Below are 25,321 nucleotides of genomic sequence, written 5' to 3'. Positions count from 1 at the left end.
TTTCCCCATCATCTTTGATGCCACTACTTGAACATCGTAGTGAAGCAAAAATGAGGGGGCTATAGCCCCAAGCCCCCCCCCCCGGCTCCAGCGTGCTTGACATTTCAGTTCATAACGTTAATAACATCGCCGCTTGTGGTAAATTTTATAACCGAACAGTCGTTTCGAAACTACGCATTTCATAACCTTCTATGACCCCGTATTCCAAATTCGTCTCAACAGGTCCAAACTTGCTAACCCCTGCTGGACCTCAGTTTGTTTTCGAAACCAGTGTGCATTTGAAAAGACATATGGCACGAGAGCTCGATACTAAAAACTCGACTGCAGCATTTCACCATGGCTCAAGGAGGAACGTCTTCAAGATTTGGGAATTTTTTTGATGTCGGATATAACATCTGCTTGATTTTTGGCACTGCTGCCCTCTTGTTTGCTTACCGTGATGCAAATATAAAGGATGTTGATATTACAGTGCAGGCAAACACTTTAAAGAGCAGGATCCAAGAACATGAAACAGTGGCTATTCGATCCAAACGGAGTGTTAGCCTTGACGGTGTTTTCAAAAGTCTTGGTGATCGTCTCGATCTCTTAGAACAAAGGTAGCCTTTTTCAAGCTAATAAAATGTTTATTTACCATCTACTCGAAATAACTATTATTCTCGTCAGTTGGAGAGATGATAACTCCATCTTCGGGGAATTCCAACTTTTCACAAAAAGTTTTCAGGCAACTTTCTTACATTCCTATTTACCGTTCGAAATCTCACTTGTCGTTAATGATCGTTTAAAGTTACTGAAGGTCTCTGGGACCATTTTGGGGATCATAAATCTATTTAGCAATTCTATAGAGCCCAGATGTGAGCTTTGCACCAATGCATTGCATCGCAGCAGGTACGGATTGTAAAAAGGTTAGTTGTTGCCGAGATGGCAAAAGCGTGACAAGAAATTATTTTAAAAATCTCATCTTTTCAAGGGAAACCTTTCACAATGACTGGGGGACAGGGGGGATGTTAGATGATGATTGGACTTCGCATTTTTACAATTCCATGTTAAACTACGATGATAATGGTAAGTAAATAAATAAAAGTGTAATATTGGTGTCCCTTAACTAAGGCTGACAAGTGACAACCGAAGCAGTCTTTTTAGCAAGAGTCATCGAATGACTCTAAGCAACATTCATAAGCTCACTTTTAATAGTCATGACATATTGGTTGGACTTAAAATTGACACATTTTCCCTCGTGTTAACAAAACAGAGAAGATGTTATCATGTAATGAGCCGTGCTAATAAAAATATAATTTAAAACTGTTATTCAGTGGACTTACAAATAATTCTTAGTTTGCAGGTAAAGAAAATCAATTTTGAAATAAGAACAACATTGAGAACAGCCGAGCCTGAAAGTATCAAAAAAACAAAAGCATCAAAAGTCGTCAAAAGTATCTTGTTCGTATAAAAAAGAGGTAGTGCATGACATATTAAAATTAGACAAGACAAAGTTAAACAATATCAGCCGGTTGTAGTTTCAGGCAATTAATCCCAGTTCTAAATGCAAAAAAAGCTTACTGTCTATGCAAAAGTGCAACTGAACCTACTCAGTAAGAAATCTAAATTTCCATGCATATAAAGCTTGCATTGCGTTTAAATCTGTCAGTTGTATCTCTTTTCTTTTCTGGTTGGGTCGTCAATGGCTGACCTGTGGCGAAGCAACAATTTTTCACCGCTTTCTTCGCGTTACATGATCCTTGGCTGTATCCAAACACAGACTTTGAGGGGGAGGGGGGGCTGAGACCCCATATTTTTCAACAATGTTAGCAAGGGCACTGCGCTCACTGAGCCCCCCCCCCCCCCCACCAGTACCTACCAGTATTTTTAGTTGTGCAATTGCAATGTGTTCAAGATTTTGGTGAATCTGAAGCAGCTTTTTATCAAAATGGTGCACCAAAAATTGAACGCATTGAATTCTTGTTTTCATCCCAGATTGCTTCCGTTTGAGTGAATGTTTATCAAATTGTCTCTTGAAGAAAAAGAAGATGGTCTGTTTCACATATTTAATACTTATTGCAATGCACCAGTTTTGACATCTTTGTTAGATGAGGCAACAGGCTGCTGCTTTTAAGACCTATTGTCTAATATTGATCATATTAATTTTCTAGGTTCGAAAACACTAGTGCTTTTGCCAAGGCTGAAAAATCACCGTTTGCTGCACTTCTACCTTTTCTCCGTGGGCTGAGAGGTCCACCAGGGTCTCCTGGGCAAAAAGGGGATCGTGGCCTTACAGGTTTGTTATTTTCTCAACACGGACTGTATAGAATATCTTGGATTGTAATACAATACCAATAACTCGAGCCTCCAAACAAGTGCCGAGACAGCAGCTAAGAGACTTGAGTCCTTGTCTCCAAAGCAACGATGATAATTTCGAGTTGACTATTTTCTTAATGTCGAGTCGCCAAGATTGTAACCTTGAATTTGGTGATAAGACCTGCAAATGGGTTTACTTCTTTTTGATAACTCTCAACACTTTTGACCAATCGGTGAATACTGACATAACGTTTTGCAAATTTTTAGATTTGGTTTCGCAGTTTTGATCTTAACTCAAGTTTGGTCAACGCACAATTTTAGTATCAGCCTCCTTTTGATTTCGACACACATTCAAATCTCAGCCTCGTTTTGATTGGAACAATACGAGTCTGATACTAAAATTGTACGTTGAAAAAACTTGAGTTAAGATCAAAACTGTGAAACCAAATCTAAAAATTTGCAAAACGTTATGTCAATATTCACCGATTGGTCAAAACTGCTGAGAGTTATCAAAAAGAAGTAAACCCATTTGCAGGTCTTATCACCAAATTCAAGAGTACAATTTTGGCGGTAAATGCACGCTATGTACCAGAGCCTTGAAAAAGAAGTCTGGTCTAACAGTCAATGTGTGGAGTCGAACAACGATATAAGGAAAAGAAGGGAAGAAAGATTCCTATTACGGCCTCCCACTGTTAGGCCCAAATCCTTCAGTAAGTTTCTGGTGCCTAGGTAGTGTTGGCCGTTGATAAAGATTGCTCGGGCTATATAGAGTTCGAGTTGTCTGGATTATTTTGTTATATAATAAATTTGTTTTAAAGTTACTTGGCCTTTCTGGTTTCTAACCTTCTTTTTCATCAATATCTTGCATTGAGTGAGGCTCGAAAAGTCTTCCAGTTGAAGTCTGCACACAGTGGCGAGGCGAAGAGCAACAATGGTATTCACTTCGCCTCAGGATCGCTTATACTGTAACTGTTCAAATGAAAACCCCCAAAACCGTTGCTGAAACCAAAGGGTTTTGTTTATTGTTGCTTTTGTACTTGTGTACCTACATTTTAAAGACTTGCTACAAAGACCAGGATAAAAAGATTTGTCTTCGAAATTATTAGGGAAAAGAGGTAGAGGTGGCAGGAAGGGAGAGATAGGCCCAAGAGGACATCATATTGACCACGAATTCAACACGACTGGCACGTCTGTGTACACCCGTTGGGGAAGGACATCGTGCCCAAAACAAACTGGAGCAAAGCTGTTATATTCAGGTTAGATGTTTCATGTAACTTGCAGTTGGAAATACGTTGTAAAAGAATTGTGCTTATATGCTCTTTTGAAATCAAAATAATTTATCCGGCGGTTCCAGTGTCGTTTTTATTAAAATCGCAAAATTTATGTGATAAAAAATGCAAACATTTAAAATCTGTAAATGTGCGCTTCTCTCGCGAGAGTTCTTGATTCAATTATTACATTTCAAGTCAAGGTATCTTTTGAACATTTAGCTTTCTTTACTTACACCTAATATTCAAACTATTGTTGTGCCCCACCACTGGTGATTCCCTTTGGCCCCAGGCTTCTGAATGATTCCCTTGTCACATTAGGCAAAAATTGTTAAAGATACTCTGTTTAGAGAAGTGTGACGAAGCGACCTAAACCGGGCGATACTAAAAAGAACACCCAGGGCTGGTGAAACCGGAGAGGCCGGGAGGGCATGCCCCCCCCCATTTTTATGCAGAGCTAAAGAAACATTTTAGGCAAAATTGGAAATAAATATAGTATATGATTCTGTAAGTAACTTTGCCTGGTATTCTCTTAAATGTGTCCTTAGCTTTACCTTGATTGCTATGTCTTTACCATAGAAGACATACATAAAATTTATTATGGGAATTAGATCGAAGAAATCGGTCATTGTCTAAGTTTTACAACGAGTAACAGCTTGGCTTAGCAAATAGATCGAGAAACCTAGTACAGAATAACTTGGTGCCAGCATAAATTGACGAAGTTTCGTTTTTTCTATTGCCTAAACTTAGCACACAAAGTCTATTTGTTAACAGAAACTTTCTCAGAAACATTACAAAAAGAGAGAAATCAGCTGTTGAAGGAAAAGAAACTGCTGGAAAAAACCTTTTTGAGGATATGAGAAATAAATTATAGGCAGATTTGTTCTTAAAAAATATTATGAAGAAAACTTCAGATTTTGATCGTTTGGATTATCCATTTCTACTGAGAAAGTGAAATATCAACGCAATTATAAATTCTATTTAAACTCATTTTGACAAGCCCAGTTTGAAGATTTTTCAAATTTTTGTTAAAGCATTTAATTTCCGAAAAAATTAAGATCAGATGTTACAAAGTTATATCTTAACTGTACGAAATCGCTTAGCTTTTTACTTTTGGTTGATAGTTCTTCTGTTGATATTTCAACGTTAATGTTTTTTATTAATCCATGTTTCATTTATTTTTCTCCCCCATTATTTTGGGTACTTTTAAAATCTAAAAAAAGGTTTTCATTACGAGCTATGTGATAGTGGTTATTCTAAAACTTTGCAAAACTTTTCTATTTCAAGCCAACATCATAATAGACGCGACTATGCGACACCTTCAGTCAAAATTCATTTTAGATACAGTTTCTGGCCATCCCTAAGACACCATAATTCTAAAATTTTTCTTGCCGCCAACCATGGTGGCGGCCTTTTGTACGCCCTTTCAAAACTTTGATATTTTGGTCCCCTTACTTTCAAACACGTTTCGCCCGCCCTGACACCAAAAGGACACAAGATGTATACAGTTATCATTTTTCATCAATTAATCTTCTTTTTAACTGTTCAACCGGTACGAATCCTTTATCAATAACTACTTCTTAAATAAACTTCGGTTCTCAATTTCCTCTTCTGTCACTTGCGTTCCCTAGCATCGTCATCATCATCATCATCATCATCGTCATCATCATCATCATCATCATCATCATCATCATCATCATCATCATCATCATCATCATCATCATCATCATCATCATCATCATCATCATCATCATCATCATCATCATCATCATCATCATCATCATCATCATCATCATCATCATCATCATCATCATCATCATCATCATCATCATCATCATCATCATCATCATCATCATCATCATCATCATCATCATCATCATCATCATCATCATCATCATCAATCATCATCATCATCATCATCATCATCATCAATCATCATCATCATCATCATCATCATCATCATCATCATCATCATCATCATCATCATCATCTTCAGATGGTCTAGCGCATCAATCTCGCGTTTCCTCCCATTTTCTTATGACCAGTGATTCAATAACTAGGTCCAGTTCGCGCACATCATCACGGTAAACGTAGATCTGTACACTGCAGATTGGTACGTTACTTTTTATGAGATTCTTGTTTACCAAATCAAAGATCATTTCAAAGAAATTCAACCAGCCGCTCCAAAATTAAAGACTCGAAGGCCTTCATTGAAATATGTTGTCCCCCCCTTCAATAACAAAGCAACTTTATTAGAAGAAAATATCTTTTGCAGGTATATCAGCTGGTCAGCACTTTACACATACAGGAGGGATATCAAATACATTATGTCTGCACCCAAATCCAGAATACGCAAGTTACTCGGATTCTATAGATACCTCACAATGGATTTATTATGTTGAATACAAGGTCAGTGCATTCAGTCCTTTCGAACAGCCATTACATCACCATGATGCTCCTTGCGCAGTTTGTCTCCTGGAGACTCGCGGTACCAAAGTGATGATACCCGGTCGAAACATTTGTCCATCCGGCTGGACAATGGAATATAAAGGATACCTGCTAAGTGAGTCTTACGCGAGCAAAGGCCGTACCGCTGCAGTTTGCGTCGACGAAAAAGCAGAACCATTGCCTGAAACCAGTGCTGACAATGGTGGCAGTTTGTGGTATTTGGTTCAGGGAACTAAGAACCCGTATATTAGCGGACAAGAGCTTACTTGTGTTGTCTGCACACGATAAGCTTTGAAAATATTCCTGTTTATGTTAAAATAGCTGTAAATTTTATCATTGCATGGTCAGGGACGGATTCAAATCGCAGGGATTTGGAAGGGGGGGTGTTATATGATGATTGGATTTTGGTGCCACACCCTTCAGGTGACTGGAAAATGATGAAAACGCCCATTTTAAAATAATAAACTTTTAACCTCAAGGCAGAAAAGATAAGAAGATACATAAAGAAAATTTCTGCATCATTTTGTTACTACTGACCACCAAAATAGCTTTACCAAATCAAAGCAAGTTTGCCAAAGCACAATCTTGAGGGGTTGTCGCATCCCCCGCATCCTCCTGTAAATCCGTCCCTGTTTATGGTGCTGTGAATCTTCTTTTAGACATTAATAGATACTGCAAGTTGATAAATACACTTCTATAACCAAGGAGAATTTCAAGAACAGGAAGTTTTTTTACTTGCCTTCTTTTCTGGTGATGGGTTTATGAATGCAGACCGGTAACTCATTAATAATGATTCTTTTCCAGACAGAAAAGCTAGTTGCACTTTGGTTGAGGCAGATTAAGATTAGGTCCAAGAATGAAATGGAACAGAACTGAATAGAGTAAAACCCGCGTAAAAGAACCTGTTTACACGAGTCTCGAGGTTGAGCCAGATCTATATGTTTCAACGATTTGTCATATTGTAGTGGTCTGGAATAATAATAATGATTATGATAATAATAATAATAATAATAATAATAATAATAATAATAATAATAATAATAATAATAATAATAATAATAATAATAATAATAATAATAAAAATAATAATAATAATAATAATGGAAGCATTTCATTTTCAATTCAACTTAAACTACAATTACAAATCTCACTATTGCAAGGTAGTTTGCAATTGGCTAGCCTGGTTTTACAAAAAAAACTATAACAATCGTAAGGTAAAAGGAAAAACTGAGAAAAAAAAATAAAACAACTAAAGTTAAAAAGGATGTAATTCCGGATTTGTCCATGGCTTATTTTTGCAACAAAATATGTAGTACGTAGTACGGATGGCAATGTTGGAAAGTTTAGAAATGAGATACCGCTTTTGTTGCTGATCGATGGAGAGAGAGTCACACATTTTGAAGAATTAATTGCAGGAATTGCCGAAGATGCCAAGAGAGCTCATAGAAAGATTAACAAAGGAGACACATTTGAACTGCCGCTGTAAACCAGATAAAAGAGGAGCATACTTGCTGTGTTTTCTTGTAGCATTTGTGTTAAGATTGGATTCGAAGCCAACAGTTAGCTCTAAAATGTAGAGGTAATTGTTGTTAGTCCTCAAGAGAAGATCAGGGCGAAGGTTTTCTCCAGTTATGATTGATGGTGAAAGAAAGCCAGGTATATCAGCGTAGATGGTAGATTCATTGACAGCTTTTAGTGACGTAGCTAGAAAGTTTAGGATAGAGTTATGTCGCCAGGTGTATCGGCCTTGTTCTAGATATTTTTTGCAGCCAGCAACAACGTGAAGAAGGGTTTCTGGCAAAAAACAGAAAGAACAGTCAGAGGTCTGGCTCAAGTTCCATTTTTTCAGGTTTTTCTGTGTGGCAAGGGTATTGTTCAGGTACCTTATGGTGAAATTGAAAATATTCTGAGGCATGCTACTTTGCACCTTGGACCAAAGTTTGTTTATAATAATAATTTTTTTTAAACATCTCATTTTCATTGAATACATTTAAATTTACAATTATACGACTCGCTTTTACAGGCATCATATAATTGGCTTATCTGCATTACAATATTTAAAAGTCAATTAGTTCGGGGCTTAGCCATAGTTTGTTTCGACGACAGAAGATATAGTTGGTGCAGCGGATAGAAATGTTCATGAGTTTCATCAAGATGGATTTAGTTTGATTTGAGTCAAAATTGAGTTGATGTAGCATGTCGGAGAGAGAGGTAGATGAGGTTCCCAGAATGCCAAGGGCACTCATAGAAAGGTTAACAAAGGTAGCACGTTTATAGGCAGGGCTCAGTTCCTTGATAAGATCGCTATATTTCCTAGCTTTTCAAGTACTGTTTTCGTCGATGTTGCTTTCGAACCCAACAGTAAGCTCTAGCATGTAAAGGATTCGATCTTCAGTTACGAAGACAAGATCTGGTCGATAGGAGTCGCCTGTGATTAAAGAAGGTGATAGAAATGAAGGCAGGTCGGCGTAAAGTGAGCTGTTTCTAGGTGTTGAAAGGGTTTTAGCCAAATATAGAAGTACAGAATCATGTCTCCAGGTATACCTTCCATATGCAAGATAATTCTTGCAGCTAGAGACTATGTGCTGTAATGATTCTGGTTGGAGACAGAAAGAGCAGGCAGATGACTGAGTAATTGACCATTTGCAGAGGTTTTTCCTAGTGGCAAGAGTGTTGTTTAGGTATTTGATGGTAAAGTTGTAAATGTTTTTTGGTAACTTTTGCTGGACACTAGACCAAAATTGATTAGTTCCCTTAGAAGCAAATTTTAAGATGCACGAGATAATAAATCCTTGAGATGTAAGAACGTTTTCAATGCGGTTTTCGTGTTCACTTTGGATGGATTTGAGAACTTGTTTGGTGTTGGGATAAACGTCATATTGTATGTTTGTACCAGTGCTAGAGTCTTTCCATAAAGAGCGAATCTCTTGGTTTCGCTCTTTATGTTAGCAGGAATAATAATAATAATAATAATAATAATAATAATAATAATAATAATAATAATAATAATAATAATAATTATAATAAATAATAATAATAATAATAATAATAATGACAATAATAATAATAATAATAATATATCAGCCTACGACATGGTTTCCCACAGCTTGATAAAAGAATGTCTAAGGCTCTATAGAGTATCAGACAATGTTATTAACTTTATAGAAAAATCTATGACCAACTGGAAAGTACAACTGACATCGTGTGGGGAAACTCTAGGGCTTGTAAATATTCGCAGAGGAATATTCCAAGGAGACAGCCTAATTAACAGGAAGTGCAGGAATTGAACTTGTCAATGGGGAAAAGATCAAAGAGGTTGGTGAAGAAGGGTATAAGTATCTGGGAATAACAGAGCTAGATAGAATAAAAAGAGGAGATGAAGAAGATATTTCAAAGATAATATTTCAGAAGGGTTAGACTTGTCATGCTGTCGAAACTCAATGGAAGGAATAAGATTAAAGCGACAAATACCTGGGCAATCTCCCTGATTCGCTATGGAGCAGGAATAATTAAATGGAGTAAAGACGAGCTAGAAAGTATGGACAGAAGAACCAGGAAATTAATGATAATGAATAAAGAACTTCATCCTAGTAGCGATGTAGCAAGAATTTATGTTAGCAGGAAAAAGGGTGGTAGGGGGCTGATAAGTTGTGAGAATTGTATTGAAAATGAGAAAAACAACCTGGCTCGGTATGTGAAGCATGCTAGAGGCAATATTATGTCAAAAATGAGAGACCTTGGGGCAATGAATACTGAGGAGGCAGTAGCACCAAATGAACATAAAAATGAGACAAAAAGGCACTTGGAAAAACGATGGAAAGATAGGCCAATGTATGGGCAATTTACTAAGAATACTGACAGAATTGATTGGGAAAAAAGCTGGTCATGGTTAAGGAACGGACATCTGAAAGGGTGCACTGAAGCATTAGTCTGTAGTGCACAGGAGCAGGCGCTGCGCACTAATTATACCAAGCACTACATTGATAAAACAAGTGATACGTCTTTATGTAGAATGTGTGGTGACGAGAGGGAAACAGTTAGTCATCTGGTGAGCGAATGTGCTGAACTGGCACAAACAGAATATAAAAAACGACACGACAATGTGGCAAGGTATATTCATTGGTTGTTAGCGGAAAAGTGCGGATTTGAAAGAGCCACAAAATGGTATGAACAGAAACCTGAAGGAGTTTTAGAGAATCACAAGTTTAAGCTACTGTGGGATTTTATGATTCAATGTGATAGGGTTGTTGAAGCAAGAAGGCCAGACATTGTTGTTGTTGACAAGAAAAAAAGGATGTGAAGATAATCGATATTGCCATTCCTGGTGATAATAGGGTAAAAGATAAAGAACAAGAAAAAATTGAGAAATATCAACCATTAAAGGAGCAAATCGGAAATCTGTGGAATATGAAGAAGGGTGACAGTCATCGGAATTGATGTAAAGTTACAGGTGATATAAAAGACAGCACTGCTAGGAACAGCTGAGACAGACATTGTCTATGTAATTAACTTGAGATGACAGAATGGGACCTTTGTCAGCTTGTTGCTGACTGCTCCCTCCTATATTATCCGGACCAATTAACATCTAGGTGTCTGTGAATCACTTAATTAGCCATAATAATAATAATAATAATACCTTTTTTACTGTTGGTTTGACAATAGTGTGAACACTAATAAACACTAACATGAAGCAATTTTGCCAGTGCGAAAGTCGAAATTGATCTGATCAGCCCAACTACCCCCATACCCCCCTACCCCCCACCAAAGATTTTTCAACGGATTTCGAGAAATTAGAAAGTCAACATCGACTTCTGGGAAGACTGGGGTGGCGACGCCACTGCCCATTACCAAGTCATGGGGGAACAAGCCTCTTTTTTTAAGCGTCAAGGAAAATAAATTGAATGATTTTAAATGCATCAACTGGTCATAAACTATAGTATAGTGTCAATGTCCGTTTCAGTGTGAGTGACACACAACACTTGAGCATCATCCCCCGCGCATGCGAAATTAAGGGACCTAGAGACAATATGTAAAAAGAGAGCTTTTAACTAATGTACGAGTATTTCGAAAGAACTCTCAATAAACGAATCTCTGTGTATTTTCATAACTAAATGTTGTGAAATTTGTGCATTCAGTAACCTATGGGCCAGAGCTGGAGAGGTAGGCTTGTTTCCGAGGTAATAGAGTATATTGCTCTTAACGCATTGTAATTGCTTCTCCCAAATGATGGAGACAACTATAGTTTCAATTATGAAACGGGTCATTTGAAATTTACAATGCTCCTTATCCAAGGAGCCTTGAGCAGATGAAATGATTCAATTTCTGACAATAGGAATCTCCTTTCCTCGCATTCATTTGTTTATCTTGTGAATGAAGCAAATTCCATCAACATTGTCATCAACAATCTGCTGCCGGTTGATTGTTGATCGTTTTTGTTTGAAGATGGATTGCTAGGCCACATCGAAATCAATTTGTCAACATCAGTATTTAGCTCGACATTACGGGTATAAAGCGTGTAACGATGCAAGCATTGGGTAGCTGTAGATAAATGCAGATTGAAGAGTGCAAGCATGCCTTTTTCAGATGTAACTGCTGTACTGAAAAGGGAACTGAAAGTTTCAAATCTTGGTCTTGATCATGGAAAACCGTTAGATTTTCAAATATCCCAGGTAACTGTTAATCTGTTGAACTCCCAGAATTTAGCTGGTAATGTTCAGGAGAAATCTATCGAAATATGCTTTGGAATATTCTGATTTTGACAATGTGATGTAATATAGCATAGCATGCAGGACCGTCGCTAGCTATTCTTGCTCAAGGTCAGAAAGCGGGAGGAGAGGAGTTGCTCAGATCCCTCAGATCCCATTTGCCAACAGACTGAGTGAACAATCATTATTTGCCAAGGAAGTCTGTAAGTTACCGACGGAGCACACCTATATCGCGTACGCTCGTCGTTATAACGATGCTAAGGGGGTGTCACGCTAGCAATGGCCCAGATTGCATGGCATAACAACAACTATACTGGTTGTAACTTCTATCAGGTATGGTCAATGGAAGTATTAGACTTCCCAAATCATGCCTTGCGGATTATCTAATATACACTTTGGGAAAGTCTATGGAAGTACCAAAGGGAAGTGTGGCATGATAGTTAGTGGATAAAAACCAAGCCTACGCTCATATAGGCAGAAAGGCCAGAAGGGTCAAATCCACAAGAAAATGGGCAAAATAAAAGCAAAAGAATGGAAATTGCAAAATTATGTGAGGACAAGGGAGTAGCCCCGAACCCCTCCCCCCCTCTCCACCCGCTCTGGGCTTCGGAGTTTTCGCCTAAGTCAGAATTTAACTGCTTTTTCACTCATGGAGCTATTTTATAACATTTATTCTGATTATATAGTCAAAATTATTCTAAAATTTGTTTGCTGTCACCACTCACTTAACAAATTACAAGTGGTTACAAAGGGTTACGTTTCTATGTTAGTGATGTTTGAATAAACGTTGAAGCACAACGCCTGGAAGTCTTTCTGTTAGTATGTGTGGATGGGGAGGGACAGGGTCGTTTGCATTCAGTATCCTCCCTGTGGCTATTGTGAACATGCTCCTACATCATCAACATATATACCATACCACTCATCATTCAGGCAGGAATAGTTTCAAGAAATTTAAGTATGGGGATGCTATTTGGTTGGCGTGACATTCAAGTTTCTAATTTGCCACGTCGATCCAATACCAACCTCCATCACACAAGTAAAATTTTATGCAGAGTATTTTGCTGAATGCCCCAGTGTTGCCAAAAAATGAAGACGCAGAACAAAAATGAAATTATACAAAACACTACTGTATATTCAATTTACCTTATGACGTCGTCTCTCTGCAATGAGAAACTGTTAAAGAGAAACTGTCAAAGAGAAAATGTCAAAAATAGTTGCAATTTTAGTTAATAAAGAAAAGGGTCGTTAAATTCCTCTATTAGGTATTTTCTAGAGAATGTCACGCGACGGATCCTGCAACCCCCGTCTTGGAATCCAAGAGCATGCGCATGGAACGTAATCTCTATTACGCATGCTCTTTGACTCCAGTGCAGAGGATTGCCACACACTAGCAGATTTTCGCTCGTTCGTCTCTCCAATAACATCCTTTTTTAAGATTTGCATTTCAAAGTAGCATCTTGGTGTGTGACACTCAGACCTAACCTGCAAAACTCCTGCCAAATAATAAAGTTCGTAGGGTTTAACTGGGTTGATTCACCTGCGTTGAAATTTTTTGATATCATCAACTTCCCTTTTAGTGGAATGGCCTGAATAAAATTCCTTTTTGGATAATTCGCCTAATTCTGTGTGGTTATGCTTTTGCAAGCTTCGTTGCTGCAGCAGTCGTTATTGCAAACCGAGACCGCAATCATGCATGGGTAATCTACCTCACCAGTGTCAACCATGTCCTTGTCACTGTGTACATCCTGAGTTGTGGCGTACAATCAACAATGTACATTTGGTGGTCACGTGAGAATAACCATAACTTGCCTGAAGGTGCCTCAAAGGATACTTGGAAGAGCCAGATATTCAAAGTATACACTAGATTCCATTGGGTGATGTTGAATGTTGCAGTGAATGTAACTTCCTTTGTTTTCTTTGCTTACTGGTTTTTGGTTTCAAGCGATGACCGGGAATTCAAAGAAAGCAGAAATGTTGCTATCAGATACATGACTATTGATCGACATGGGATAAACTTGCTAATTCTTCTCATTGATTTCACCCTTTCCAGAACGCCAATGCGCCTGCTGCACTGTGTGTATCCATCATGCCTGGTTGGTTTATACTTCATATCCAATTGCATTTATTGGGCCAGTACTGGCAACCTTGTGTATGGACCAGTGCTTGACTATGGGCGCCACACAGGCAAGGCGGTGGGGATGATTTCGGCTGCAGTTTTTATAATAGCTCCATTAATACAACTGATCTGGTTCATGCTGTACCTTCTGAGAAGGCGCCTTTCAAAAGGAACTGACACTGAAACTGAAGCTACTTACGAGCTGACTTCTTGTGAAACGAACCTAATTGAGAATTAACGGTCGTGATGTAACTGGCCTTGCCGGTTTCTAAATACATGTACATGTAGAAAGACCAGTTTCTTCTGCCTGTTCTCTCGCCTCATATTATTCCGCATTTAATCCAATGCTAAACAGTACGGCATCAAATAACATCATTCAAAATAAAGTGCATGTAGTAATGCATATTTGTGCGTCTTTTATTCTGTTAAATTAATATCTGTCAGGTTTAAGCAAATGTCAACATCACGAATTGGTTTTGAAGGCCTAGTATTAGACGAATAACGGTATCTTGCTGTTGTTGAAAAAACGATGGTTGTGTCTAAAAGGCCTATCCCCGGTTCAGACTTTTGTTCGCTTGCGCGTGCGCTGTGAATCGCCTGATCCCCCGGTACAACCTACTGACAAGACCAGGAAAATTTTTTCTTTCCGACCAAGTCACATTAGATATAATAACATCATTTGGGGCCACAGAACCATGACCAATTTGCAGTGATTGGATGGGGGGGGGGGGATAATTAGCCCATACATACATGTGGTTGTAAATCAGTCGATGTGCAAGAACACTTATAGACTAGCAACTGTCCTGTAGCTGTAGAAAACTGTTTGCCATGTAGATTTTCCCATAGTTAACCGTAGTTATCTAATTTAATATGTTAGCTAGTTGGGTGAGGATTACATAGTAAAATATTGGAAAGGAATTGACTCCGCTACGTACTCATCTACAAAAGCATGGAGCCCAAGTAAGACGTTCAGGTGACATGTAGGGGTAAAAAAAATGCGTGCTAAGCTCGCTATCATTTATATTGTCGAATCAACTAGGTAAACTGCTGAAAAAATTGGAAAAAAACCTCTCTAAAACATTTCCAAAAAATATAAAGGATTGCCACTGTCTGCAGCTTTTATAAAATTTGGTATGACAGTTCTGCTCATCTTTAATTTAGTATCAAAATTGTAAATTTTTGGCCAGAGGCAGCCAAAGTCCATTCCGCTCTTCGAAAATGTTATAAAGTGTCATTGGCCTGTATCTAAAGAGGCGTTTAGTCTGGTTTAAGATTAACCGATAAAGAACTACCCAATGTAGAAATATTCTGTTTACAATTCAATTAGGTAATGCTTGCATCGCCCAAGATGTTGGAAATGAAACTTTTTCTACTTAAAGCTTGGCCTGAAGAATGAGGGACTGGTTATTGTATGTGCCAACGTGCTAACATACCATTTTCGGTTACGTGACAGCCCCTCCTATGTCTTCACGTACAATGGCGGCAGCGTACTTCAAGGACCATACATTGTTTTACCGATGAGATAAATCAAGGATTCGAGACTCGACTTGGTCTTAGTGCAATCAGGGAGAAAAAATTAGCATAGATTTTATGATTGTAGAGCTTTTTCGCATACAATTAATACTCTATTCAATGCCCACCTCCCTCTAATCAAATGTATCAGCCTATTGAAGCTGAGAGAAATAAAGACACCCTTCTTTTGTAATGTTCCCTTTCTCGATGATCTGGGTAAAAGTAAAGGTGCTAATAAGAACATATCAATGAAAAATTAGCAAAAGATAACAACGAACTTTCAAACATCTCTTCTTTGGAGGACAAAACTTGTAATGCCCTGCACTTTAAGCAGATGATTTGCCTCACATCGATCCTATATATTATCATAAATATATCGTGTATCTATCATAGTTGTTACTAATAGATACGATTTGATGTTTTTGATATAATCTCTGTAGCGTTATTGATACTATACACTTTGCATATACACATGAATTGTTGTTGTTGTTGCATTTCACGTTGCATCTGTTCGGTTGAGTGAAAGGGCCGAGAATCTTTGGCATCTGCATAATATTTTTGATTTTGTTAATGAAAATTTCATTAAACTTTGATTTGTTTGTATGTTATTGATGCTACTGCTTTGAAACGTTTTTGCAAAAAGTGCAACTTTTAAGAATTGCGTTTTTTCTATCTAAAAGTCATGTGTATAAATAAATAGAATAGTTATTGTGATATCAAAATATTTTGGCATGCTGGCAAATGCAAACCACAAACCTATTGCGCGTTGGCACCAGTGGCGTAGCGTGACTTTTTCAACTGGGTATTCTCTATTTAACAAAAGGGTGGGGCAGGGTGTGGCTCGATGGGGCTTGATGAAAATAGGGGGATAATAGGAAGATTAAAAGGACTAGCTATTGACATTTTATCTCATTTTCTTTTTGGTTCGGTTGGCAAGTACTGCACTGTCAGGGCATTACTATGATGAAAACGATACTTTGCTAAAGGACCCTTTTCAAATATACTCTTCGAACTCATTCGTTGCATCAAATTACCACTAACCATTTCATCAAAAGTAATTCTAATCAAAACATATCATTGAAAGCCAGTAAAACTTTACTGGTCGAAATACGTCCCAATAGTTGTTGTTGAATCGTCTAACATTTGCACTGATGTAAAGAGGAAGTAACTGTAAACACCTACTCTTAATACCTTAATACAAAAGGGCTTTCGAAAGTTTCAAAATTATTCACATAGGGCATTACATGAGTTATAAATGATTTTGTGGTATGCAGTATAGACGTTTTTCTTCATGGCCTAATCGTGATATTTTCAATGCAAGTTAATATTTGAAAGAATCGAAGGTAATGAGATGAGACTGCACAATAATGCAAATAAATGCGCTCGAATAATGCAAACAAAATAGGCCAACAAGATAACTGAATACACCAAGCAACTCTAAAGATATTATCCATGCCTATCTGCATTTACTTTAATTCTATCACATAATACAAACAGAAGCATCCCTGATTGGCAAGCAATAACAAATTGGCATTTCAAGAGGGAACAGATCTGAGTCAGTGTAGCATTATGTAGCAGAGCAGCCTACCTTTCCTTTCCACTTTGCTGTTGGTAGATTAAGATTAGGGGTCAAATGAGAGAATGATTATGAAACAGTAATACGGATATTGCAATAGTTTTTTAATTAAGTCATGTTTACTGTTTTCGATGCAGCTCCATCACTCCAACCGCTCCGACGTCCATTAACTGTTTATATCGATCTCATAACGAGACTATTTTGAACCAACTTTGAGGCTGTACGCTGCATACTTCTCAGCGTACAGGACCATTGTTTTAGCTGATTAACGGCAAATATTATTCATGGAAAGGAGCATTTTGATTGGTTAAAGTACCGTCTAGGGTATTCACTGCGTATTCATGACCGATCTCCATACAACATGAAGTAGCTCAATCTTCAAAATTAGCTTCAAAGATCTCCCAGCTTCTCTATGCTTCGCAGCGTTATTGTTTCCATGAATTTGATGATATTTTGTACTTGTACAAAATGTAGAATATCGAAGGTAACGAATTCAACCAGAATCAATAGCCCCAAAACATTTTTTACTTATTACAATTATACGTCGTATTAATAATCTTTCTGAGAAATCTCAGGGTATTCACTGAATACCTTGAATACCCGGACGCTACGCCACTGGTTGGCACGTAACAAAAATGGCACGTCAGCACGTACAGTCCTATGGCACGTTGTTGGTACGTACACAAATGGTACTTTGGCACGTTCAAACTAATGACAGATTGTTGGCACGTAACAAAAAATGACACGTTGGTACGTACAATCCTATGGCAAGTTGTTGGCACGTAACAAAAATGGCTATTTTGCACGTTTAAACTTATGGCACGTTGGCACAAATGACACGTACAAAAAATGGCCAGTAGGCACATACCAAGATTTAGCACCTTGGCACGTACAGCACTTTAGCATATTTGGCAATGCACGCTGAAATCAGTTAGCAGCAAAAACAGTTAACTTGAAACATGGCGTTTTCTATTGACTATGCTTGAGTATAAGCATTCATCACAATATCCTCAATACGTATTAAAAACCGGCCTACGTAAGTACTACGTCAACGTGCAGTCAAACATTGCTGGAATCATAGGATGGTAATGTTACGAGACAAGAACACACATTTGTTCCCAATAGAACCTGATATCTATAAATGACTACCGATGACCCCTATTATGTATCAAATTCCTGCCTAAAAATTGTCTGTGTTTTATGTCGGGCGAAACCAGTGTAACACGTTTACTGGAACACTGTTGGATGGCATAAAGCCCACGAAAGCCTCAGCGCTGCTTTGCGGTGCCGCTCTTGGTGAATTTTCTTAATGAGGTCGAGACTCGTGCGCACGTCTCTTCCTAGCGCCATTTTTGTCGTCAAATTTGAGGATCTGCACTCCCGACCACCCCCCCCCCCCCAAATGTTATTTACTTTACTGCAGTTAAGATCCAAGATGCCAATATTGATCAGATGCCACTTCACTTTATTGGTTAATGGCTCGTACCCTGGGTACCAGACTCACTCTATATAAAATATATTATATAAAGGGAGTCTGGTACCCAGGGTAGATGGTTCAGTGCATGGATTTTAAAGATACAGTTACCACGAATTTTGTTATTTTCGCTCCAAGTGTCTCCCAATCTTCTAGCTGTTGCCTGAAGCAATCCAGTTGGAGAAAAGGTGAGCTTTTTTAACAAATCTGTTATTGATTTTTTTTTAAAAATTCATCATTACTATATAGTTGCAGCAAAGAAAAATTATACTTTTTGATCACGAAATGACGCTGTCTCTGTCAGAAAGAAGCCTCTGCTGAAGCTGCCCGGAATCCAACGGCTCCCATATTATTTAGTGGCGCAGCGGGAGGTATCATTTTTAAGGGGAATTATAAGGAGGTATCATTTTTAAGCAGAAACACTACTTTGATGAAACAATTTCTTTGTGCGCAGGCTCATGACCAGCCTGTGTCAACAGTCTTTGACGAGGACAACTCGCTTAACCGGAAGTTGTTGGTCGAGCAAAAAGAGGCTTATATCAGATCATTAAAGCTTTGAGAATAGAAAACATGTCGCGATTCGCAGAGATTCTCAAAGAACAGTTCAAAATCACAAATTGTTGGTTTCATTGGCATTCAGATAATCACTTCGTGGAATCGAAGGTAAGTTCACGATTTTGACGGAAATCGAGACGATTGCGTTGATGTTAAGTTGTCAATGTCCTTAAATTGCAATTACCGAGGAACAGCAGGATTGAAAATAAAACTTTGTCTATGTTTTGTACAGATATGAGAAGAAAATGGAGCGATTCGAAGAATTTACACTTCGTTTTGTTTCCTGGTTTGGTTGTTCCCGCTGCAGATGCAAAAACTGCTGCTTGAGCTTGAACCATGAAACATGATATCAATGGTTGAGACTTGTATTGCCTTAGCGATGAGCAGTATTGTCACCTAAAAGAAACGATATGCTTACGAGCGAGAAAATATTTGGGATGGTGTTCTCCAATTCGGTTTTTAAAACATCCCCAAGGTATGGGTAAAGTATTACCTACTGGATTGTAAAGGGGCGCCTGAAGCCAGGTAAACCCTAGCCCCCTTTTAGGGCTACATGCTTTATGTCTCTGGAAGCTAATAATCACGAGAGGAGTTGGATTCTCGAGGTGGTCCTAGATTAGTAATGAGTGCTTATTTAACTGTTGTTACTGTATCAAAGCTGAGTTCTCTTTGTGCTAAGAAAAGATGCGGTTTCGCGGCTGATTACTTATTATCCGGATTCCTTGTTTTATAGGTAGCAAATATGCATGTTCAGTCAATGGAGAGGCCGTTTTTTGTGGCAAATCAAAAGCCCTTCCTTAAAAGAAAGAAACAACCTGCCCATTTTCCCGGTGATGGGAGTGTACTCGGCACAGGGATAACCTGGGAGGCTATATCGCTCTTGTAAAAAAGTTTGAGTCATCAATCAGAATCAGTACACCAAATCTGTACAAAGTCAACAGGTTCACCCACCTGTAACGAGGCAATAATTGAAACTGTTTATAATTTGCAGATGAACAAAGAAATCAGATCTGTTACGAGGGCGGCACTTAATCCTTATTTGTTTTAAAAAACCTTTCTTTTTGCTCTCAAACCTCAGCTGATGTTTGTGCAGCTCAAGCAAGCGAGCTCAAATCAATTATCGTATTGTTATCGTAGGTTTGCAGTAAATTTGGGGGGGGGGGCGTTAGAGGACTAGGCTACCACAAAAGTCACTGATGGGGAATTTATTGGACCTGCTACTTTATGATATCACGCAAGGCTTTTGTTCTTACATAAACAAAACGGGAGCAGGAGCGCGGGTAATAATCTCAAAGGGGCCGGTCCGAGATTGGCAGAGAGAGGTACTAGTTACACCCCCTACCTACCCCTTGGAAGACAATAGAATCAACGGCAAAGAGGAGGGGACATGATCAAGTTGAATATTTGCTCGAGCTCCTTTTTATGAAAGTTGGATTTGCCGGAAACATAGATAAAAATTTTTAGAAACCTCTTTGTCCCTCCCTCTCCAGAATTTGATTATTTCTTCATAGTAATCCGTTCATGGGCTACCCTCTAAAAGAATTATGCCTTAGCATGTTTAAATTCAGCAAATAGAAATCTTTCAATTTACCTGGGCATGTTTTGATAGGTTAAATGTCATGCTAACTTCTGGTTTTAACCGTTTCGTCTACTCAGGGGCGTCACTTCATACTTTTTTTTGGGGGGGGGGGGGTTGGCTGCATATTTTGCACTGAGCTACCGTAAAATGTAACTTTGAACAATGTTTCATCTCAAAAACGAGGAGTTTTTTGTCATCTTGGGATGCTTTTCCGGTGAATATTCAAACATGGCGGCAAATGAAGGTTTTCTCACGCACTATGTGGCAAATGAGGCCTGGACGCCTCCCTAGAGTGAAAAGCTAGCAATCACACTGCTTATACCCTATAAATTTAAGAACAAATTAAGAACATTTCAGCCTCAGATTTTCGAAAAAATTAAGAACAACCAGCCTGAGCTTCAATTTACTGTCTCTTATAAGAAGATTGTAATGGTAAATTTTATTTACCTCCCTTAAGGCATCGCAATGGAAAAAACCTTTGCCCCAAATTATGCCAACATATTCATGACAGCAATGGAACAACATATCTTGAGCATAGTTGAATATTTTGGAAAAGACTTATCTATGACATAATCTTCATCTGGCAAACACAAGCTTGAAAACCTACAGGGCTTATACAATTCACCCTATATCATCCACAGAAAATAGATATAAAAACCGTATATAGTCGGCTCCCTTCTTAAAGAACGCTTCTGGTTATAGTCAAAGCAAATTTAGACAAAAATATGCAAAACTATTCCATCAAATTTTCATTCAAATAGCCCATTTACAGTGTCTTAGTTTTCTGGCAAGCGGTGCTTGTCTTTTTAGCAAAGTTTTTAAATAAGACACAAATATCAACCAAGGGCGTAACCATAGAAATGGGTGTAACACTTAAGGTGAAAGGAAATCAGAATCAATTTAGAAATCTATTCCATCCAGCCCAAGGTCACGCTGGCAATTTCTACTTCGTGTCACAGGTAGGCTGTATCATTTGACTTTTGGAGTAGACAAATTACAAGCATAACCTACTTTCTTGTTACAGTTACATAAGAAAAACAACAAAACAGACCCGTTGGTAGAAAGCATTTGCCCTGCAAAAATCAATTTTGCCCTGCGAAAAGGTCCTGCTTTCGTGGTTGGGGGGGGAGGGGGTGAACCACCCCCCATACTCCCTCAAGTGACGCCCCTGCGTCTACTGAAGTAAAGGATCGTTTGAAATTTACCAAGAGGACGTATAACGATGCAACGGAACTCCCCAAAACATGACTCCGTAAAACTAACGACTCCGTAAAATTGACAACACATCTTAACTCGAAGGCAGCCTAAAGTCGACTGTCGATAACTCTCGACTGTACTCAATAAAAGAACATACACTTTTACCACATGACGAACACATACCATAATGACACAAGTTTAAGCAAAACGACTAATATAATAAAACTACAATTGTAATGGAAGAGGTCTGCATCCTATCGTTTTTAACTTTTCAAACTGTATCTCAACCATGTATATACCGCAATTCATAGCACCGTGTTCTGATTATCCCTGTCTGGAATTTTTATTGCCACGTTAGTAATGTTAGGGGAAATCCCATTTCCTATTTGTCTGACAAAAATTTAAATTTTCCCTAATTTGCCAGTAAGTGTTTATTGAGGGGCTGCCTAATACCGTGACTCTAGTTCGCTATGACCCTAGATTAGCAACACCTGGATTCCTCGAAGAGAGGTGGGAAGACTTGAAGGGAGGTGAGGTCACGTTTACAGATTTTAAGGTTCTCAGAAGCACGAAGAGGTAGAAACTTTTACGGGCTCTGGAAGGGATAGGTGTGTTGTGCAAAACAGAGCTGGTGAATTTGGCAACGAGACTTGTTGGTCACGGGACAAGTTGAGCTTCAGGTGTTCCTGAAACGTCTTGGGACTAGGCGTAATATCCCTGATCTTCTTGGAGCGATTTCCATTGAATTTTATAATTTGGATAACATATCATTTATAAAAATGTGATCTCACTTACCATTTACTTCAATTTACACATTGTTCTGATAAGGTCGCCCTGAATATGAATGGGGCAAGTTGTGAGACTTATCACCACAAACATATTACATTGTAATTTATTAGGCAGAAAAATTATGTTTTAAATTATAAATAGCACTTTCTGATTAGACATGTCGTATGCCTATCAATTTTGTGTTCAATGATGATATTTTATCATTCATTAAATTTTTGTTCTTTCAGTGGAAATGGATCACGTGGATGAAATACCTTCTCATTCGATGGCTGATGTTCGTTTACTGTGCCATAATGATGTTTCTGTCAATTTGGGAGCACGCAGAAAATCAATGGATATTTGCATTAACAAGTGCAAACTACATTTTGATCACTGTCTACTTTCTTTATGCAGCAATAAATATTACCATATACTATATTCATCAAATGAAGAGTGCCTGTCTAGATCCTTGTGACAATGATGCTACTGTAACCAAGCAAACTCAATATTGTATCGGGTTTCGTTTCAGAGCACATTGGTTTCTGTACAACCTTTCGCTTGGAATGTGCACTTTTGTTTTCATTGCTTTCTGGGTAATGCTTGCACCAAATAAAAAACGAGGTTTCAAGCCATCATTACACACATACCTTGTGATTGATCGCCATGGAATTAACCTCGTTTTGATGGTGATCGATTTCGTAATCAATAAAATTCCCATACGATTACTGCAATTCGTGTACTCGTCGCTATTTTTAGGACTCTATTTGGTATACAACTCAATTTACTGGTCCCAGACTGGAAAGTTGGTTTATGGCAAAATCTTAGATTACGGTTCTAACGGACCAACTGTTGCAGCTCTTGCTTTGAGTGGAATGTTTATTGCCATACCCCTCATCCAGCTTTTATGGTTTGCATTGACCTTGTTGGGGAAGAAAGAACCTGTTCCAAGGGAAGACGCTAATGCAAATCTCGAGTTTCAGAATGTCTGAGAATTTATCTTGGCTTTGCATTCAAAGATAACCTGAAGTACTTAGTTGATCAGATGTGACAAACATGTTTAAAAGACGTGCAAATGTATAAACGACTCAGAGATCATTCAGTTCTGCAATTTTATAGGGATTGTAAATGCTTTTTTGTTATACCGTTAACTCAACTCTTCTTCCTAAATAGCCCATATCCTGGAGGCAAAAATGCTAATATGCCCCATCACCTTTTTTGCTGATTTATAAAAGACAGATATTGCAAGACAACGATCAATCACATATTCGACTGAAAACGAAAGCTTAAAAAATCAGCACTTTTGCTCTTTGAATGGTGTTAACATAATTTCTAAAATGGATTTTCCGCAAGTAAGTTTGAAGAACGTAAGGAGCTTTGAAAACAAGATATATGGCGGTATTCAGGCGATTTCTATAAGCCCCACCCAAGTCTAATTATGCCCCTCTAATAAGCCCCTATCCGTTAATATCCAAGTCAACGAACCCCCAATAGGGCTATTTTGAGATTTCTTGAACGTAGTTGTAAATTTTCTTTCCTCGTCAAGAAGTCCAATTTGATTGTTATAAGGTTGGGTTGAAGATGGTTCATTTTATCAAGAAGGGGATGATCGCACGGAATGCTCTTCTATAGCTATTCTTTGTAGGGATCTTTATCCCTAAAACACAACGTTATATAATCTAGTGATGTTTTACAGGGCGTTTTAAAGCCGTTTTTGTGTAGCCACCTTAATTCGTCCTCCTTTTACCTTATCCTTTAAACTTGAACGTAACGTTCGAATTCGATTTTATTAGAATTGAGTAATTTGAAAGTGGAATTAGTTTTTTGGGAGATACTAGATAATGTGATTTAATACTATAAAAAAGATGTATTTTTTGATATATATGTACATAGTATCTATTGACTGTTTTTGTTGCAAGTTCATAATTATGAGAAGATATTTAGTAGAGAATGGGGGGAAAATAACCGAATGACTCCATAACAAAACAACGACAAATCAGGCAATGCTTGAAAACTATATCATCTTTACACAGAACCCGCGCCACCGGGGGGGGGGGGGGGTCTGGCCATGGTCCCCCACTTTTTTGCGGAGCAAGTAGTTTTAAAGCTGTAGTAAAAGGGGTAAGGAGCCTTGGCCCCTACTTTTTTAGCCTGCCTCCCCTACTTTCAAATTCATGGCGCGGGTCCTGTTACAAATAGGTGTAACTTGCCAGATCTTCTAAGCGTGGTTCCTAATAGTCACGACTGGCTTTTTCTTGATAGGGTTTTTACTCTCACCAATTTTTTAATCATTTGAAATTCACTTTGATTAAATGTATACTAAACTTCATTTTTCGTCACCCGGGATTGTGCAAGAGCCAAACGTTCTAGATATGGTCATTCATTATCTAACTTAAATGCTGAAGAGGGATCTAGAAAAATGCCAGCATTAAAAAAAGTGAAATTACACACATCTAGAGAAGCATGCATCTCCAAGGGGCAAGGTTGGCTCTGTCGCCGAATAAAAATCCAAGAGATTTTCGTTCTAGTTCCTGACATGACGACACTTGTGTTTAGAGTGAAGAGAGTTGGCAGCTCTCTGTTTAGGAACCACGCACTAGGTATGGTCACATCGATTGGAAGGACTAGGACACTGCTCGATAGGCACAGCTTCTCAGTTAAAATCTACCTTCGGATGCTTGGTAGCAACAAATGCAAAAAGCTTCAAAAAGAAATACAGCCACACCCAGTGCCTTAATGCGAGGTTGATGTTACAGCAACTTTTGTCAGTTTTATGCAGATTTCTATCCTATTGCAACTTACGTGGCACAAGCAATTGTAAAAAGTGATGCATT

The 25,321-nt window shown here is 38.3% G+C and overlaps 4 protein-coding genes across 4 annotated transcripts; all 4 read left to right on the top strand.

Moving 5' to 3' along the window:
* The first annotated feature begins 249 nt into the window (after positions 1 to 249).
* LOC135692726 (uncharacterized) lies at positions 250 to 6,459 on the top strand. Its single transcript, XM_089112074.1, has 4 exons — positions 250 to 596; positions 2,148 to 2,272; positions 3,399 to 3,548; positions 5,836 to 6,459. Exons 1-4 carry the CDS (start codon positions 337 to 339, stop codon positions 6,294 to 6,296), a joined length of 996 nt encoding a protein of 331 aa, XP_088968200.1. The 5' UTR covers positions 250 to 336; the 3' UTR covers positions 6,297 to 6,459.
* Positions 6,460 to 9,432: 2,973 nt separating this feature from the next.
* LOC135692391 (uncharacterized) lies at positions 9,433 to 10,308 on the top strand. Its single transcript, XM_089112985.1, has one exon. It carries the CDS (start codon positions 9,433 to 9,435, stop codon positions 10,306 to 10,308), a length of 876 nt encoding a protein of 291 aa, XP_088969111.1.
* Positions 10,309 to 11,435: 1,127 nt separating this feature from the next.
* On the top strand, positions 11,436 to 15,999 carry LOC135692869 (protein rolling stone). Its single transcript, XM_089112081.1, has 2 exons — positions 11,436 to 11,677; positions 13,291 to 15,999. Exons 1-2 carry the CDS (start codon positions 11,579 to 11,581, stop codon positions 14,065 to 14,067), a joined length of 876 nt encoding a protein of 291 aa, XP_088968207.1. The 5' UTR covers positions 11,436 to 11,578; the 3' UTR covers positions 14,068 to 15,999.
* A 2,488-nt stretch (positions 16,000 to 18,487) lies between these two features.
* LOC135692392 (protein rolling stone) lies at positions 18,488 to 24,438 on the top strand. The gene is made up of 3 exons (XM_065210481.2): positions 18,488 to 18,579; positions 18,846 to 19,054; positions 22,739 to 24,438. The coding sequence occupies exons 2-3, from the start codon at positions 18,962 to 18,964 to the stop codon at positions 23,477 to 23,479; spliced, it is 834 nt and encodes a 277-aa protein (XP_065066553.2). The 5' UTR covers positions 18,488 to 18,579; positions 18,846 to 18,961; the 3' UTR covers positions 23,480 to 24,438.
* Positions 24,439 to 25,321: the final 883 nt, after the last annotated feature.

The sequence above is a fragment of the Rhopilema esculentum genome, chromosome 3 (assembly GCF_057945365.1).
Source record: "Rhopilema esculentum isolate cy_ngs chromosome 3, ASM5794536v1, whole genome shotgun sequence".
Classification (NCBI taxonomy): domain Eukaryota; kingdom Metazoa; phylum Cnidaria; class Scyphozoa; order Rhizostomeae; family Rhizostomatidae; genus Rhopilema; species Rhopilema esculentum.
Note: the sequence above shows the minus strand (reverse complement) of the source record. Positions and strands in the feature narration are given on the sequence as shown.

Bases quoted from the DNA above. Each gene is read 5' to 3' on its own strand.
- LOC135692392 (XM_065210481.2), top strand. From the start codon at position 18,962: ATGTCGCGATTCGCAGAGATTCTCAAAGAACAGTTCAAAATCACAAAT. The intron at 19,055-22,738 runs GTAAGTTCACGA...TTGTTCTTTCAG, and splicing joins ATCACTTCGTGGAATCGAAG to TGGAAATGGATCACGTGGAT.
- LOC135692391 (XM_089112985.1), top strand. From the start codon at position 9,433: ATGCTGTCGAAACTCAATGGAAGGAATAAGATTAAAGCGACAAATACC.
- LOC135692869 (XM_089112081.1), top strand. From the start codon at position 11,579: ATGCCTTTTTCAGATGTAACTGCTGTACTGAAAAGGGAACTGAAAGTT. The intron at 11,678-13,290 runs GTAACTGTTAAT...CTTCCCTTTTAG, and splicing joins TAGATTTTCAAATATCCCAG to TGGAATGGCCTGAATAAAAT.
- LOC135692726 (XM_089112074.1), top strand. From the start codon at position 337: ATGGCTCAAGGAGGAACGTCTTCAAGATTTGGGAATTTTTTTGATGTC. The intron at 597-2,147 runs GTAGCCTTTTTC...TTAATTTTCTAG, and splicing joins CTCGATCTCTTAGAACAAAG to GTTCGAAAACACTAGTGCTT. The intron at 3,549-5,835 runs GTTAGATGTTTC...TATCTTTTGCAG, and splicing joins AGCAAAGCTGTTATATTCAG to GTATATCAGCTGGTCAGCAC.